The sequence below is a fragment of the Crocodylus porosus genome, unplaced genomic scaffold (assembly GCF_001723895.1).
Source record: "Crocodylus porosus isolate Cpor-Errol unplaced genomic scaffold, CroPor_comp1, whole genome shotgun sequence".
Classification (NCBI taxonomy): Eukaryota; Metazoa; Chordata; order Crocodylia; family Crocodylidae; genus Crocodylus; species Crocodylus porosus.
In genome coordinates, this window is record NW_017728886.1 from 226816854 (window position 1) to 226835167 (window position 18314).

Here is an 18314-nt window from a genome sequence, read left to right on the forward strand (position 1 = left end):
GGGAAAACTCCGTTATATTCATGTCTCGTCTCTGACAAGTCTGAGCATAAGCTGCCCTGACAACTAGAGAGAAATTTTATTCTGACAACATTAATAATTAGGGTATAAATTATCTTATATTAACTTGTTCTGCAAACTAAAATTTGTGTTGCAATATTTATTAACAATTTTCCTCTGGAACTTCTCCACCCATAAAGACATACAGATAGTCATATTATACCATTAAAAAAACCCCAAACCTTTAGCATTTCTGTGAAAGCAGAAGCCTATTACTTTTCATTTTAAAATAAAATAAGCACAGAAACACAGAAAAGGTGCTAGAGTTAAGTCAGTTTAAGACATTTGTAAAACTTTTTTCCTTATAAAAATGAATTTCGTGTAGTTTAAACATCTGCACTTTATTTATACACCATTCACACAAGCCTATCGCAGGGCAAGTAATCACTACAGTACAGGGCTAAACAAATCAAGTTGGCTGTTTTTAAAATGGAGTCAGATGAATTACCAATAATTTCCTTTTTCAGAATAAACTGTAACCAACACCTGCTGCTGTGCAATTGGAAAGTAACAACTTGAAGTGAAACCTAAAATATCTGGGATGGTTTAAAAAACATTGCTCTAAAGCAAAGGGATTTTAAGTTCTTGAACCCAGAAGTCTAGAAATCATAAGCACTGAACAATGAAACTTATTTTTATCTGTTTTTTAATAAAACCAGGGCTTAAAAACAAGTTTCACAATATGTAGTTTAAACTCTCCATACAGATGACAAATGGTAGCCAGTAAACACATTGGTAAGTGGTGGCAAAACATATTTTGCTGTGGATTCATCATGAATTCAAGCTTATCTTCTCCTTTTCACATGAGGATCATATCTACAAGTAAAAGAAGGAATTTTGTTATAACCAGAATGATGCCTTTGATCATCAGAACTAAGTAATGGTTAGTTAAGGTCTGACATTTCATTTTCCTTACTGTAGAACAGGCCCATGGTACTGCAGGCCAGGTCCCATTTAAGTCAATGGGAACTGAGGGTGTTCTGAACTGTGCTTTGTATTGTTATTAATTAAAAGTAAAATATCTTTGCGGATAAGAACAGGATTTCCAAAATCCCTGTGTATATCACAAGTAGAACGTAAAGTTCCTCTCAATAAAGAAAAATCACTGAACCGTGTGTCGCACATTACAGCTAACTTTGGAAAAATATTTACAAAACCCTTCTGTCTCCCTACAGCCCTGCCCCCCAGTTCTTCCTCTCAATCTCTTCTCATCGCTTTTGACAGGACACAAAATGATTTTATGTACATAAAAGTGTTTTTATTTTGAAATCCAGGCTACAGCCCCCTTTTTCTCTTTCTACTCATGGTCCCAGCCCACAAAAAACAACAACCCCATTTTGCTTCTTTGACACTCGAAAGTGCTTTGTTTTTACACATGAATGAACAGCTTATAGCTGCTGTAACAGAATGATCAGGCAGATTTACTTCCCCTAATTCTGATCCCCTTCACTAAGCCCCTTTGTTGCATAGACAGTAAAATGTCACAACTTGTAAGCCTAACTAGAAATGTACTGCAGGTCACTGCTGTTTCTAAGTAACTTAGAGGTATTGCAAAAAAGAAAATGCATGTGCTTTGAAACTATCTTGCTATCATCAGCTACAAGCTGTTCATATATGCTTAGAATTTAAAAAGGTTCCTACAGGGTTCAGGATACTGTAACAGAATGCTTCTCTGTTGGTGATTTAATTAATATGTTCCTCTGCGGAAGTAATACATGGTTAACAGTGGAGTGTTAATATTGAGGTATTAAAACCAAAAATGCAAGTCTAAAGCTGTACAAGGGCTGCCAGTTCCTTCAAACTACCGTACTTAACTACTGAGTGAAGTGAGGCTCTGTAGTTAAATTTGATGGCATTTCTCTTTGGCTAGATACTTCTCTATCCTGTACCCTTCCCCAAGCCTATCTTCTTTAACCAATACAGCTCTCCACTATTATATGCATGGTGGACTGGCTGGGAGAGGGATACAGGCCTGCCTTTGTCTCCCTGTGTTTCAGTTTGCTACGGAAGGCTACTTTTTTATGCTTCAGGCTAAAGGAAGCACCCCAAGTTCTCACTGTGGGTCAAGCGCCCTCAAGGACTACAAGGCCTATGTACCCCAGAGGGGGCACAGGGCCCAGAAACAGTCCAGACCCCTGAGTGCTGGCAACAGTACCCCCAAGCTTGGGGGTGTGCTCCAGAAAGGTGGTCAGCCAGACAGGAGGCAGTCCCGGGGAGGCACTCAGCGCTTGGTAGATGGTTGGACACAGTGAGGTGGGTGGCTCAGTGTAGGAGCAGCCCCTTCTGGCCTGCCACATGTGGTGACATGCACCGACTCTGGCCCTCATCTGTGGGATCAGATGATTTTGACACTCCTGCACTGTGTAAAATTGGAGCCTAGATAGAATACTGCAGTTAATGAGCACACTTTAAATGCAATAGGAAAAAAAAATTAAGTAAATAAAATGGAAGCTTTCCTTAACGATTTGTGCTTAGCATCACAATTCATGACATACTATAGCAAACAGAAATCTTGGATTCAGTTTTGACATAATTCAGTTACACTAAGCACAGTATTTTGTCTTGCATCACATTCAATCACTTCGCTTATCCTTCCAACCCCTACATGAGTCTCAATTCTACACACTGCAAAATGTACAGATGTTTACAGATCTTTGAAGCCAACTGTAGCTTCAAAAATCAGAGCAAGAAGTCTTCTGACTTTCAGCAGTTAGATTTACTTGCTAATATTATATAAAGACAATGAATGTTTACTGCGGAACCATTTCATTGGTGAGGCTGCAGTCAAAGTATTTCATGTAAGAGTACAATTTACATATACATATGCAAGTGTGATATATTGTTTTATATTATGTAATTTTCATATTTAAATATGTTGAAGCCAATAATACTGGCTGAGTTCCAGAAACTGAATAAAGATAAGCCAACTCAGCTCAGAGCTAGACCTTTCTTTATTAGAATTGATCAGAAATCACAGCCCAAGAAAGTGATGACTTAGAGTTGGAGAGTCCACTGGACAAGGAACAATATGAGAAGAGGACTGATTAGGATAGGGCAGGGGAACAGAAACTAAAATGAGGATTCCCAGTATCAGAAAAGTAAAGAGAGTTTAGGAAACAAAGTTTCTTAGAGATGACAGATTTACAGACCTACAAGAGTGAACAGTATCACAAGGGGAGTCTGGGCCTGTAAGAGGGCTTCATCTTACTCCTTTGATGTGGGCTGGGCCCAAAACAAAGGATTTTATGATCTGCAGTTGAGTTGGTAAACATGTTAACTGTAGCCTGTTAATACTGCTAGCTAGTATATAAAAAGGCCTGCTTTCCTTGGTCTGGAACAAGATCAGAGAGATGGTAAGATCTGCTAGAAGTTTCTACCAAAGGAGAAAACTAGAGAAAGGAAATATCTTTTTTCATGAAGAAAGGCCTTGAAGAAATAGCCTGAAGCAGAAATAAAGGAGGCAAAGGACCATGTTGGAGCCCTATCTGAAGGAAGAAGCTCTGAGAAAAAGGAGAGGAGGTCTACCCAAGCCTGATGAAAAAGCTGTAATTTGCAAGGAGTTTGTTTTGCATTGCCTTTATTTCTTCTGAAAAAGAAAATCTGTGGTTTAGCCAGAGGTCCAAGCTGTAGGGGCCAAACTGGATTTGGATCCAGCCCAAAAATCAAGGAGTGATTTGATTCATTGATTCGGATCACTGTCCCGATTCAGCCATAGACACAGCTTTAAATGCTTTTTCTACAAATCTTGAGGTACGAGATGTGGCTCTTGAACGCTGCGATGGTGGGGCGGATGGAATGTCCCATGGGAGCGCTTCCGGTCCACCACTTCCAGTTTCACCACTGAGCACCCAGGGGACCCCCATCTTGCACCCCCTGGCTCAGCAAATCGGCCGCAGGGAGGCCCCAGGTGCCCCCCCAGACCCAGGTGGCACCAGCTGCCACCCCGATCCAGGAGGTACTTCTAGGTCCACCACTGAGCGTGCTGGGGACCCTCCATGTTCCCATGGGATGCTCCATCCACCCCACCATCTCAGCATTCATAAGCTGCCTGGTACCTTGGGATACACAGAAAAATGCCTTTAAAGCTGTGTTTATGTCTGAATCACTGAATCTCTCCAAATCCATTTGGAGGGTTCCGATTTGATTCACAGAGATGAAACGGTCTCCTGATTTGATTCAGTTTCAGAGATTTGGCCGCTGAATCAGGCCCAATCTCCACCAAATTGAACCAGCGACTGAAGCTTTGCACAGCCCTACTAACCTGTCCAACCAACAGAGATGCAACTGTGGAGGCACTGGTAAACTCTAGGGCAGCAGTTCCCAATCTGTGGTACAGGTACCACTAGTTGTATGCAGACAACCTGTCAGTAGTATGCATTAACAGATTTATTATAATTACTTTATGTGACAAAAATTTGCTGGTGGTACTTAAGGTTATATCACTTTAAATTGGTGGTGCACAATCTGTCAGAGTTTGGGAACTGCTGCTCTAGGGGCGGGAAGGTAAACCGAACTTACACAGGTGAGAAAGAATGTCCAGGTTAGTGCCAGTAGGGACCAAAGTGATGTATATAACAGAAGGGAAATAAGGTGGCAAATAATTTTATTTGAAATATTTTTATCATTGATGTTCTGAATATTAGGTTATAGAGAGTCAAGTGGAGCCCATGAAGTGAAAACTTAAGGCATAAACAAAATTAGAGATGGACAGAAATATCAAGTTGGGCATATTCCACAGATGCCATTATCAAGGGACTTCAGAAAAGAAACAGGAAAAGTGAAGATTTACTCATAATATATCTGATTAAACAACTGGGATTTATCCAACTACATAGAGTGTTTTACTTATATCAGATGACCAACCTGTGTGCACAAGTGCCACACAAATGGAATGGGCAGCCCTGTGTATGGTGCACAATGGACCATGGAGAGGACAAGCAGGAAATAGAAGGCAGAGCAAAAAAAAATCAGACAGAAAGCACAGGGAAGGAAGTACAAAGCAGTGCAGGAAATGGGGCAGGGAGCATAATGTAATCTACTGCATAATGTATCAGGTGTCTACTAAAATTACTAACCCTCCACAAAAAAAATCTTACCGAAAGAGATCATCTGCAAGTGATTCCTCTTTTTCATGCCGATTCTGTTCCTGAAAAAATAAAGTACTTATCTTCAGTATTTCAGAGGAAGAAACTATTTGTCTGAGCAATGTATTCCTTTTTAAGCATATCTTTCTGCAGAGACATTGTATATGTGCACTTATGACAGTTAAAACAGTGAAGCAGAGATACAGAAAGCAATGTGAAAAATTATCAGTCCCATATGCCACAGAAAAATGACAGGGACTTTAAAAAAAAAGCCAGACTGACCCAAGTTTCTGACCCTTCCAAACCAGGACTGTTTTACTGAAACTGGAACATGCAGAAACCTAACAGTTGGTAGAAGTTAGGTCTACTTCACAGGTAGAATGCAATGATACAAGAGAGACTCCTCTGCACACTGTTAGCATTCCTTTTTTCAGAGCCAGAAGGAGGTGCAAGGCAAAATAAAAAATGACCTACACTGGTCTGCCATAACTACTAGTTATACTTTTCAACAGGGCAGTAGTTTTTCTTACTATTGTTTAAATCCTCAGTGTGCATTAGAGCAGGGTGAAGTAACATTTTTTATAAAGTTTTTATCTTAAAACCAAAATATCATTTATTCTGGGCCAAGTTGCTTTGTTTCTGATTAAATTTAAATTTTAACCACTCTAAAGTGAAATTGAAGGAACGTTCTAATTAAAATAATTTTGAAATTAGAAAATCAAATCCTTTTGTTTAGAAATTATCAAAATGAAAATGACTTTCAAGATGTGAGAGCTATTGATACATGTACTGTATTATTGCATACAGTCACGCCCTCTCCCCCACAACCAGCTGCTGGAAACTATAGCATGCATTTTACACAAGAAATCTGGTAAGAACAATTTCTACTGATGATGGACAAAAGTGAAAGTAAAAATCTACCTGCAACCCATAGGGAACAGAACAGTGAACAGGCTTTGTTCCCTAGCTGCTGCTACTCAATTACTGTAAGGAAAGATATTTTTTCCTTCATTCTGTCTCTCAAAAACATATAGGTCAGATTTCACTTAACAAAGAAGCTTGTATTATATTCCAGCATGTGCTTTATGCAAAAAAAAAAATGGTAATTCAGTCCAAGTTAGGGATTTTAGATTTTTAAGAAACAGGCACATTTTTGTGGCAAGGGAGAATGGACAATAGTATAGTGAACTATGCTATTTCAGATTCCTATTAGCATCACCACATAACTTTAAGGGGTAAGTTTCAAAAACACTGAACATCCACAAATGCTAGTAAAAAAAAAAAAAGAAATCTGTTGCAGGTCTTCAGCCTCTCTCAGAACTAATTTGTGTTCTGTATATGTCTTTTTTTGCAAACTGTTTTAAAATACTTTGAAATTAAATATTTTTAGTAATAGCATAAACCCAAATATGATCTGTGCACTTCTAACCCAAACTGTTTCTGCTTGGGTGAAGCATGTGTCTTCAAGTGGGGATTCTCTGTTAAGTGAAATCTGACCTATATGTTCGGGCTTGTAGTGGCTTTTCAACAGGATGGAAAAAAATAGCAAGATCCTTATTCTGCTGCACAGCTAATACATCTCTCTCTTTCATGTGCTTGATATAAATTGCACCATGATCAAATTTGTGTTGGAGGCCAAACACAACATCAGAAACTACAGTACTGCCATATTGCAAAACAATGAAATGAGATTCCTTATGCTGGAATAGACTTCTGATAACCAAGAAGAATAAAACAGCAAAATGGGGAAGGAAAAGAAGCCCTGTTGTTTGCACTCTCTCTTTATTACTACTTACTATCTTTTCAATTAATCAGGTTATATTGCTGGATTGGTATGCTGGAATGGTACATGGCCTTTGACACCAGTTTATAGAAACTATTGACAGAATGAAAACACTTGAGAACCACTACAATAAGATGTAAGATGCATGTAAAGATAAAAAATATTTTATAGTAAAAATTCCCTACAAAATTCAGGTCTCATGCATGTATGTAATCTAAATACTGTATTTTCTTGCATGCAATATGCACCCCCAAAAATCAGCCCCCTAAAGCTGAGCTGCACGTATTAAGCAGGAAAGTTAATTTTTTGCATGGGGTTGGAAGCACCCTGGTTTGATCCATGTTTCATAGTGCAGTACCTATACTAGTACTGTTCAAACAGCTGAAAGAGTTAATTGACTTAAGGGCTGCCTGTTCTTCATTCTACAGGTATTAATGATAGTCTCTCCTTTTTAATGATCCTGATGTTCCATTAATCAAGCTAACCTTTCTTATGACCAGGTTGCTATCTGCTAGCTTTTTCTGGCTTCCATTTCACAGCTCCTTTAGCTCAGACACATTGGCACGTTTCAAAATCATAGATCCACCCATGCAGATCAGTCTTCAGCTACAGCAAAGGACTCAGTTTTAGTTCTAAAAGGAGGGTGAGTCAGCTGAAGATTAGGCTCCGTCCCTGCTCATGCAGCCCTAACTCTGGAAAAATCTTTTTTCTTCATTCTGCCTTTCAAAATAAGGTGCATATTATATTTGGGGATGCTGTATGCGAGGAAATATGGTATTGACTATGTTCTATTCTACCAAAGAGCAGAATATCAGTCACACGGCATGATAATAACTTGACTACAAGAAGCCACCAAGCTTAAGATAAAAGCTTTCACAGCCACTGGTAGGATTTCCACAGAGTGGAGTTTCAACAAAATGCTTATTTAGCTTAACATCAGTCTTTCCTTAGCTAATACTTTTTGTTTTAGTTTTACTGCACTGTTTCCTCTGTGCTGGCTGTTTGGAAGTTGCATATCCAAGTCATTCAAAAAGATGGCACAAAAATCAGACTTACAATTGAATGCTTTGCATCCATGTGGGTACGTGGGTGTGTGCACATGTACCTATGTAAGTGTCAGATTTGTTCAGAACACAGGCTCAGAGCTGGCTTGTTCAAAGGATTCACCAAAGGATAAAGCATTGATTAAGTCTGGTCATCTGGAAATAATTCCTTACCTCCATTTCCTGCCTCAACCATTCTTCTAATTCTGAATTCCTTTTGGCATTATGAGCTATAAGATCAGATCCTCCAATAATGTGTGGAAGCTGTCCTACTCCAGGATAAGCTACCTGTTAGGTACCAAATGGTTGCTGTTACAGTGCTGGTTAACAACCTCACAAGATGAAACACAATTTTAGTAAATTCAAGAAACCCTGGCAGACAGAACAGAGGAATACATTTCTTTCAGTTGCCAGTGGATGTAGATATACAACAAATAACCATTGAGGATTTCCTGAAAAGAATGTAGCAGCAGAACACTGCAAACTCCTTCATTATCAGCAGACTGCTATGATCTGCTGCATACTGCTGCTAAATAGATGTGCTAATATATTTAAAATATTAAATACTTTAAAGGTTTCTCCTCAGACCTGATTAATGCATTGCATTTGAAAGCCTAACTTCATCCCAACCATGCAGCTGGTCAGATAAAAGTATAACCCCCCCTGAAAAACCCCATCTTCTCACATAACTCCTGGATCATTGTGGCTACCAGATCATTAACACTACCAATATATTTAAGTGAATTCTGAACAAAGTAGAAATTGATATTTTATTGATAGGTACTATTTTTTGAATTGTATGCAGAACCCATTTCAATATGAGAAAAAACTCTCTGAACATATTTTCAAGTTTTATTAAACAGTTTTAAAAATGCCACTTCTAAATGGCAGAAACATTTGCCTGGAAAACGTTGTGCTTTTCAAGATGTTTTCAGTTAAAGCATTTTAAAATGTAGCTCCTTGTGCAAGTGTGCTTAAAGTATTATAGATCAGATTACAATTCTTCTGTAAATTCTAGGCTGAAGCAGTACTTTTACACTGAACACTAAACAGTTTTCTAAAAATTGCTTCCAGATCCTGAATGGTCATTGCTTCATTTTAGATTTTAACTTTCTAATTTTATTAGTTAAAATATTCAATTCAAGTCAATAGAACTTTCTGTGGACATATAAGCTTGGAGTTAGAATTCTATAAGCAATCACACAGTTTCTTTTAGTTAGTTAGTTCAAGTTACACGTTACACAAGCCTATAAAAACACCATAAGTACAAGTATAAATATCAGTACCTGGTACCTGCCAGCTATTTTTGTATGAATATTTTCAGTTTTGATAGTAAGTTTACGTAAATATAAGCAGCAACAGAACTTCTAAAGAATAACTTTCATTCAGTAACAGTTTATCTGCATCATGACAACATCTGTAAACTTATTTCCAACAGTGCTACCTTGTGATAGAGTTTAAAATATGCACTAACCTTTTTGAATTTCTTGTAGTTTTTCAGTTCCCCATAATTGTTTTTTGCAGTGATTTGAACATTTGGTCTTGGATGACTGACAACCAGTGATCTAAACTCAGTCAACAGGAGTTTGCTGGGCAAACTGTGAGAATCATCATGAAGTTTGTCAGGGCTCTTGGGTTGGGAGGAAGGGGGAAAGAACTTCAGATTGCTTAATAAACTCCACGTATTTCTTTACAAGATACAATAGTTTAAACTTCACAGTTGAGAAATAGCAAGCAAAGAACAGATACAAGCTGAGAATACAGGAGTACCTGGCCTCTAAAATAGAGCTGAAACAGAGATTTCTCCTTGAAAAATATCATATAACCTAATACTTAACTTACTCAGAGATGTTAAGAGATATAATAAGGGAGTGTTTACCAAACTCTTAAAACCTGAGACCTTGTTCAGGAAAACAAAAGAAATTGTAATTTTCTGTAATTCCAGTCAAACATACTGTTCACAGAAGTTCACTCCCTCATGATACCCCACTTTAAAGCTAGTAAGTAGTACTTACATGGCTAGTTACCTGAAAAAGTAGTATTTCAGGCCACTTACATAGATTTTAGTTCCTACTGCACCCTGCACAACAAAAACAATTTCCCCATTTGGGCCACTCACACTCTGCTGCAATCCTTTTCCAGCTGGAAAGATGCATAACTCCATGTAAGCTCCCAAGCCATGACTAACAATTGTTTAATGCCAGAGGAAGACTTAAGGATATGGAGAAATGTATTTTTGTAGCAACTTCAAAAGAAAACTAGGGAGCTTCTGTTGTTTGGAATTGGACAAGCAAACTGAACACATTTGCTACATTTGTACTGCTATAGGCACGCACACAGGTAACAATTATTCTTGAGTAGCAGCTCACTCTGCCCTTTAGAAGCCACTATGAACACGCATTTTGTCCATACCATCAGATAACCTTTTTAGCCTAAGAATGTAGTGGTTAGAAATGTGCTAAAAAAGGAAGATCCAGGTTCTAGGCCCCTATCTCCTACCTGCTGGCAGAGTATCCTAACTACCGGGCCATGAGACAGGTGTGGCCAGGAGTACCTGGCCTGTTCCACTGCAGCTGGTCCACTGGGCAGCCAGGAGTGGGACTAGCAGGAAAGCAAGCCAGAGGGAAGCTTCCTGTGCAGCACAGCAAAATGGGCAGTGCCCTAGAAGGGAGGTGGCCCTAGAGTTCCTACCTTAGCTCCTCCCTCCAATGAGCCAGACACTTTCCCTGCTGCTGTCTATCCATTTTATCCAATGACTACTAAATGTACAATGCAGAAACAAGCACTTTTAAACAAAGGCAACTGCTTCTGCAGTACAAGAGCTATAAGCACGTTCTAACTAAATTATATTGGCATATTTAAAGCAATCAAATTTCTACATGTAGACAAGCTTTCAGTTACTCAACCCTTTTATCCCATGGTTCACACATGCTCTTTTTCAAAAAGCAAAGCTTTGGTGCATCTTCTGAGTAGTGGTTAATATTATTAAAACATTATTAAAAAACATTCCTTGATCTGACTGATTACTTACCAACACTGATGATTCTTGCTTAATCTTATTTTCCTTCTCTGAAGTCAGAACACACCCAAATTCATTTTCTTGCTATTTGAACAAATATTTTCTAATTATAGAACTAGAAAGTCTTGTCCTTAAGTATGAATACCTCAAATCCTGAAAGTTACTGCAGACTTTCATCTCTATTTGAAAGTACTACTTTCATATTTTAAATTGATGTATCAAGTAAAGGGGAGAGGTAACTTTAAACTGTTTTAAGGGAGGAAGTTGGCTTGCTTCTCATGGGTGCCCTGCAGATGTACTTCTCACAGTTTTGTTCAATGGGAAACATTCAGAAGAAACTGCTAAGTCTATCTGGTAATAAAGTATGTTAATGTGGCAGATGGCAGTATGAAGGAAAAAAAAATTAGATGGAAATAGCACAGTAAATCATCTTCTATGATTCAAAAACAATGTAATATTTCCTAATTTACTCACAAATGGCTGAAGTCATGCTGGAGTTCAAATTAAATTAAATTCTGTGTTTTAGCTTAAACACCACATATTTTTAGGGTCAAACTCAATCTGTCTATAATACCATACCTAAAGCCTGTCCATACTTAAAAGTACTTGCTAGTATAAATATATCCATAGAGAAATACTAGGTAATCCTGATGGTATAAACTGCTAAAATGGATCTTTCAAGCTTATCCTGTTTAGGGAACCAGTTTAAGCATTACTAGTAAATAACTTTTGCTGGTACAAATATGTTAGTTTGGAACCAGTTACTTTCTAACTCCCAACACAGTTTGCCTAATGAAATGTTCAAATGAGATTGGCCTAAGTTTTTCTTTAATCAACAAGACAGAATTTCAGTACAATTAGACTTTTCAGGGTTCAGATTCCTATTTGAAATGCCAAAAGCAGTTTTTACCTGACCTCACAAAAATGAAAAAAAAAAAAGGATTCTACGGTCACATTTATCCACATTAAAAATTTAGTTTGTAATAAATGTGTTGTGTGTATTAATATAAGGGGGTGGTATTAAATTGCTGGTGGCACAAAGACATGCAATGGCTGCAGGTGCTATCCTCCTCTCCAGCCAATATTCAGCAGGAGTGAAGTCCACTCTTTAGTGTCAAAGCAGAGTTTCAACTCTCACAGCTGCTGCCAAATTGACACCATCTTTTGCCTATGCATGCAGGCTGAGGGCAAGTGAGCTGCTCCATGCAGTTCACCTTCAGCAATAACTAGGGGGGAAATTCTTTCTTCATTCTGCTTTTCCAAAACAAGATGTGTGTCTCATTTCAGGGACATATGGTATGCAAGAAAATACAGCATAGACCAGGGGTGTCCAGTCTTTTTGAATGTGGGGATGCATCATTAACTTTTTATCACCCAGTGGGCCAGCAAGCCATATTCAAAGACCTCACAGGAAGCAGTATCACATCATCCCCCCCCCGAATTGAAAGTACAGTGTTTACTTTTGTTTCCTGTCACAGCACCTCGGGCCTCAGAAAACAGCTTGGAGGGTCACATGGCGGCCTGTGGGCCATATGTTGGACAAGCCTGGCATAGACTATCATTACCAGCATGAGCTACAGTCAGTACTTAATATGTTGTTATTAGGCAAGAGAAAGATTTAGCTGTCCTGCTTATACTATTGCCCCTTGGAAAAGCAAGATCTGGATTTCTTTAAAAGAATTTAAAAAACACATTCAAAAAGATAAAGTGCAAATTAATATTGCCTTAAATTGACAAAGAACGTATCTGGGGAAATAAAACATGCTATTCATTAGTCCTGCAAAGTGAGGGAGTATATTTAGACATGTCTATCACAACAATACTTAAATTTAATCCAAAAAATTATACAGCTCCTAGTTGAAAACAGCTTGAGAGCTACTATAGTGTTCATGCAATCAAACTACCCAAAGCTTGTACCTGTTCTTCAACTATATTTGTCTCTGTGCTGACAGCGTATGCCGCACATGGCTCCTAATTAAGATGCAGCTTGCAGGATCAAGCTTGTAATCCATGTTTAATAAAAGAGCATTCCTTACCAATATTCTACTGCCTTCATTTCCTGTTACATTTTCTTTTTCAATTCTGTTCTCATCAGTTTCCAGCCGCCTTTTTTTCTGTGTGTTGGCTTGAGGCTCAATACCAGGATCCTCCATGTTATCTTCCCAATCTAGCTGTTTACTCCCAAACACAATCTCTAGGGTATCTGTATTTTCTATTAAGTCATCTTGTTCTTTTCTCTTATTTGATACAGGCTTTGTATTGGAAATATTTTTAGCAGCAATTTTATCACTCTCTGATTTTCTACTTTCTGTTGCACACTTTATACCCGTTTCTGTAAGTAAAAGATTTGTTTTTGGGTCTAGGGTATATTGCTCTCTTTGAGGCTGTTCTATTTTACTTTTCCATGTTGAGGAAGTTATGGGTTGGGTATGACTGGAAGAAGGCAGTGACATGTCTTCCAACTTTGCCAGTTTAGGCACAGAAGAAATTTCTTCCTCTTCTTCCTTCCTTTCCCTTACACAGAAAGGGGGAAAAAAAATAAAGATCATGTATACACAAATCAACCAAACAATTTTGAAATCTCTCTAGACAATGATAAAATATCAACACAAATTTTCACAAGTAAGGGCTTGTTAATTGTCTTTCAATCTTCTGTAGAAGAAACCTGGAGTAGGGTTACACAGTAGGCGTGTCTATACATGACGCTACAGCGAAGTAGCATCCGCGGGCATCTACATGTGACCAGCAGCTACTTCGGCATAGCAACATGCTCCCCCCAACATAGCATACCACTATGGCAAAGTAGCTGCTAAAAATAACCCTGTGCTGTGCAGCTGCCAAAAGGAAGTACTAAATCACCACGCAGTAACAATGTCACCATAGCGACACATGTCCATGCTCCCAGTATTAGGAATTTAGTTTACCAGGGTGTGGACACTGTGCTACATTGTATAGGCAACCCTTACCATTCACAGGAGATATGTTCTAGTGATCCCCGTGAATGGTGAAATCTGCAAATACGGCACTGCATTCATGCACGTCGTCTGTGTTCCTGAACGCAGTGCCCCTGGCAAAAGCAAAGTAGCCTCATTTGATAATAAAAATTACTCAAAATTAGAAACTCTATCAACGTACCTTTTCTTTGTAGCTGGCTGGAAGTAATTTTTTATTGAGTTCAGCTGTTGCTGTGATTCTCGATCTCTATTTTTACCAACTTCTGAAGTTCTAAAAGGTGAGAGTGACAAGCTTTTTTGGTCAAACTTGGGTACTTTATCAATCCTGGAGAATAAAACCCCCATATTTGCATTGCCACTTGTATTGGGAGTCTCTTTTACAGTAGTTATATCCAGTACATTTGTTTTGCCTTTTCTGTTCATTTGTGTTTTATCTATCTCCATGCTACATAAAACAAAACAAAAAAAATTAAGTAAATATACAGGCATCCAATACAGAAACTGAGACTGAGCATAAACTATAGAGCATTGCTAAAGCTGTCTTTATACTACATACCAACATTCATGGAAGCTAAATAAATTACCATATTTTCTTGATATAACATGCACCTGCCCCCAAAAAAAAATCAGCCCTCAAAAATAGGGACACACTATGTTCCCAGGAGGACTTCCTTTATTTCACACAGTCGACCACGACTCTGGAAAAAAACGTTTTTTTCTACACTCTGCCTTTCAAAACTTGGGTGCATGTTTTATTTAAGGAGTACTGTATGTGAGAAAATCTATGGGGGGGAAAATAGCCTTGTCTGAAATTTGAGTGTGTGCCCACAGCAGACAGCTGCTGCAGCTTGGGATCTGGGGCAGAGCTGCTGCTGCTGGCTCAGCAAGGATGGCTCATTAGGCAAAGGAAGGGACAGGTGGCCAGTGGAGAACAGGGGAGACTGTGTGGTTCTGGGGAGAGGGAGGGCAGGTCCCCGGCCATCCATGTGGACCAGAGCCAATGCATAGAGTTGGTCCAGCGGGGTACTATATGCAACACACACCCTGTACCGGCCTCACGGGCCATACATTTCACAGTTCTGCACTAGATTATGAAATTGCTTTCAAAACTCAGAAACATGGTTAGAAGAGTAAATCAGCTGCATTACCAATTGCTTTGCCCAACACCTGACCCAATGTTCTGACTGCTACAACCTATTACCTGAAGACGGAAGCTGATCCACTGTAGACAGATTTATAGATGCTAGGGTCAGAAGGGACCTCAGCAGATCATCAAGTTCTCCCTCCTGTCTAGGCAGGAAAGAGTGCTGGGGTCAGATGACCCCAGACAGATACCTATCCAGCTTTCTCTCAAAGACCCACAAGGTAGGGGAGAGTATCACCTCCCTTGGAAGCCCATTCCAAATTTTGGCCACCCTTACCACGAAGATGTTTTTCCTGATATCTAGCCTATATCTGCTCTGTCAGTTTGTGACCATTAGATGTGACAAGCAGAGACTGATCAGGGGGTGATCGCACCTGTTTCAACTATAGTGCATGCAGGGCTTGTTGGTGTGGCTCTGAAACCCAGGAAGTGAATGTCACTCACCCAACTTCTTTGCCTGCTGAATTTGGGACCCTTGGTTGCATCAGGGAAAAAAGGTGCAGGGGAAGAGGTTAAACATAGTGGTGGCATTCACCTCCTGGGTTCCAGGGTCACACCAACACGGCAGCTCTGCCAACTGCACTGACAACCTGCTGCTAGAAGTGGGTCACCTGACTTTCAAGAAGCCCAGTGGACCCAGTCAAAAGGGCAAATAAATTAGACACCCCACCAGCTGGCTGCATCCCCCACTTTTATAATTTTAGGTCTGCTTTTGGTAATAGATATTTCCTTTTGCAAATACAGGAGTGTGACATCAGCTGACCATAAATCTAAGATTACTGCAAATTTCCAGTGGTGGGGTAATAACCCTGGATTTTAAACATCCAGTTAAAAATAATTTCTCTGCAACTTTACCGTGAGTCTGTCAGTTCTTCTGGTTCTGTATCAGCTACGTATACAGAGTCATTATTTGTAGCAGTAGGCACTGTTTCCTCTCCTATCAAACTTTGAGAAATGGAGGATCTGGGAAGATTTGCTGCAGGAGTAGCTGGCTTTATAACTGCAAATTGAATATAAGGAACAAGTTCATTTTTGTTGTTCTATTGTTACATAAATTATGAAGATTCAATCATTAAATGGCATCTCCAAGAATATTACAAGACCAAATTCTAGGACCTCTTTCAAAATCCCACTGAGGTCAATGAAAGTCCTGACCAAGTAAAAATGCAAGGATCTCGTAGAGTGGTATCTTTTATTGGACGATGTAGCTGGGATGAAGTTAAACAAGCTTTTAAAGGCAACATATTCTTCTTCAAGTCTCTGATCACAGGAAGCTAGGTATAGCATAGTGAAAAACAGCAGTAGCAGACAAAAAATTAGCAAAAGCACTAGTTGTACTATTGACCCCCCACAATAAAAACATCAGGATCCATGGTTCCCACAAATGCCTCTTCTAAAATGCGATACTCTTGATCCAATGCACCATGTGGGTACAACTATGGAAACTATGCAAGTGTAACTACCCAATTACACACCAGAATAAAATCTCAAAGAAAAAAAAATAGAAGACAGATACACACATACCATTAGCAGCACATTTCTCAAAGAACAACCACTACCCTCTCTGACCTCATCATACTCAAGGGAAATCTATCCAACACCATTTACAAGGCAAATTTGGAAACAAAAGTTCTTAAGCTGGCTGGACACTTAAGAATCAAGGACTAAACACTGATATTGGATTTACAGTGCATTCTATTTTATCTAACTTGTCCATTCTTTCCATGTAGAAAAAGGGAGATTGGCTCTTCTCCCTTTTGATAGGCCTTGATCTCCTAGTAATCAGGTTTTTTACTTTTGCAAATCATGTGTCTGCTGCCTGAGAGATTTTCTCTCCCCACTGCAGTTTTTCACTATGCTGTGCGTGGCTTTCTGTGATCAGAGACCTGACAAGAATGTCTTACGTTCAAAAGTGTGTCTAACTTTATCCCAGCTATCTAGCTGGTCCCATTAAATATCACCCTAAGAAATCCTTGCCTCTTGCATAATTTATGGACCATCACAGCTTCAACATCACTCTTGCACTACCAAGTGCAAGGGGGCTGGACCCAATGATTTGCAAGGTCCCTTCTAGCCCCTAACAACTATGAAACTATGAAAGACTATAGGATTCTAAATCATAACATATGCCTGGTATAATAATTTCATACAAATGAATTAGTGTTAGTGTACAAGACCCGATGCAACAAATCATAAAAAACTACCTTCAAAGACCAACAAATACAAACTAATTATATTGTTTTAGTTGTGAGGTTATTAATGTTAATATAAGTATTAATTAACTTGCAACTACAGTGCAGAAGCCTTTAAATTAGAATGTGGTTATAAGAGAAGTTTATTCCCAAATCACACTGATGACTTTTGTCATTAAACAGTAAAATTTATACCCCTTATGCATTTTCATTCACCAGCTAAAGCCATGATGGATCTTCACATTTGCGTGTAAGTACTTAATCCCTGCTTGAATCCCACTAATTTTTTTATCATTAATGATATCCTGTAACAATAGGAGTTTCATGTTAAATGTGCATTATGTAAGAAATTATTTCCTTTGGTTAGTTTTAAATTTGTTCCGACTTCCCCTTGTTGTTTCATTAAGACAGGATAATTAGGTGCACCTGATTTTCCATTTCACTCTACCACATCCTATCTTAAGCATCTATTCTCTGAATAAAAAGTAATACTCACTATTATTTTTCCATGCTTACACCACACTAGCCAGGTCCCAAATACTTTTTACAATTCATTTACAAATTTCTTCTATTTCTGCTGTACTTTTTTCCTGATAGGATAATCCGAACTGACCAAAGCACTTACAGTGAGAACATATCATCATTTTTATGAGGGGAGTACCTCCACCAGTCATGTAGTTCATCCAAGTCTCAAGGTAGGATCAACTATACCTAAACCATATCTGACCACCCCTTAGAAAAGCTCCAAAGATACAGATGAAAATGTAATACCACTATTTTTTCAATTTTGTCTGCCCCATCATTTATACAGTCCAAGATTCATTTTGGGGGGTACAGGTTGCTATCACTGCATGCAAGTAATTTACCATTATCCCCGGGTCTCTTTCCTAAATGTTTATATTTTAAAAAACAAAGATCTGCATTGTTAATGAGAGAGAGAATCAATTTATGCTCTCAGCCAGACTGAAAAAGCTCATTTCATTTCTGAAATTTGATTCCAACCTAAGACAAAAAGATCCTTGTTTTTTTTTTTTTTTT

At 38.7% G+C, this 18314-nt stretch overlaps 1 protein-coding gene across 3 annotated transcripts in view; it reads right to left on the reverse strand.

The window, feature by feature from the left end:
• Positions 1 to 404: 404 nt before the first annotated feature.
• The window catches only part of NBN (nibrin), a 43929-nt gene continuing 26019 nt past the window's right edge, over positions 405 to 18314 (reverse strand). Inside the window, exons 9-16 of one of the 3 annotated variants that reach the window (XM_019550240.1) lie at positions 15940 to 16084; positions 14122 to 14385; positions 13023 to 13500; positions 10999 to 11067; positions 9442 to 9597; positions 8142 to 8255; positions 5154 to 5203; positions 405 to 873 (exon numbers count right to left, since the gene is read on the reverse strand). In XM_019550240.1, the coding sequence (XP_019405785.1) occupies positions 843 to 873; positions 5154 to 5203; positions 8142 to 8255; positions 9442 to 9597; positions 10999 to 11067; positions 13023 to 13500; positions 14122 to 14385; positions 15940 to 16084 (1307 nt within the window). In that variant the 3' untranslated portion in view covers positions 405 to 842. Of the gene's footprint in view, positions 874 to 5153; positions 5204 to 8141; positions 8256 to 9441; positions 10110 to 10998; positions 11068 to 13022; positions 13501 to 14121; positions 14386 to 15939; positions 16085 to 18314 lie in introns of those variants that run through there. The other 2 variants (XM_019550241.1, XM_019550246.1) reach the window with 2 other exon arrangements.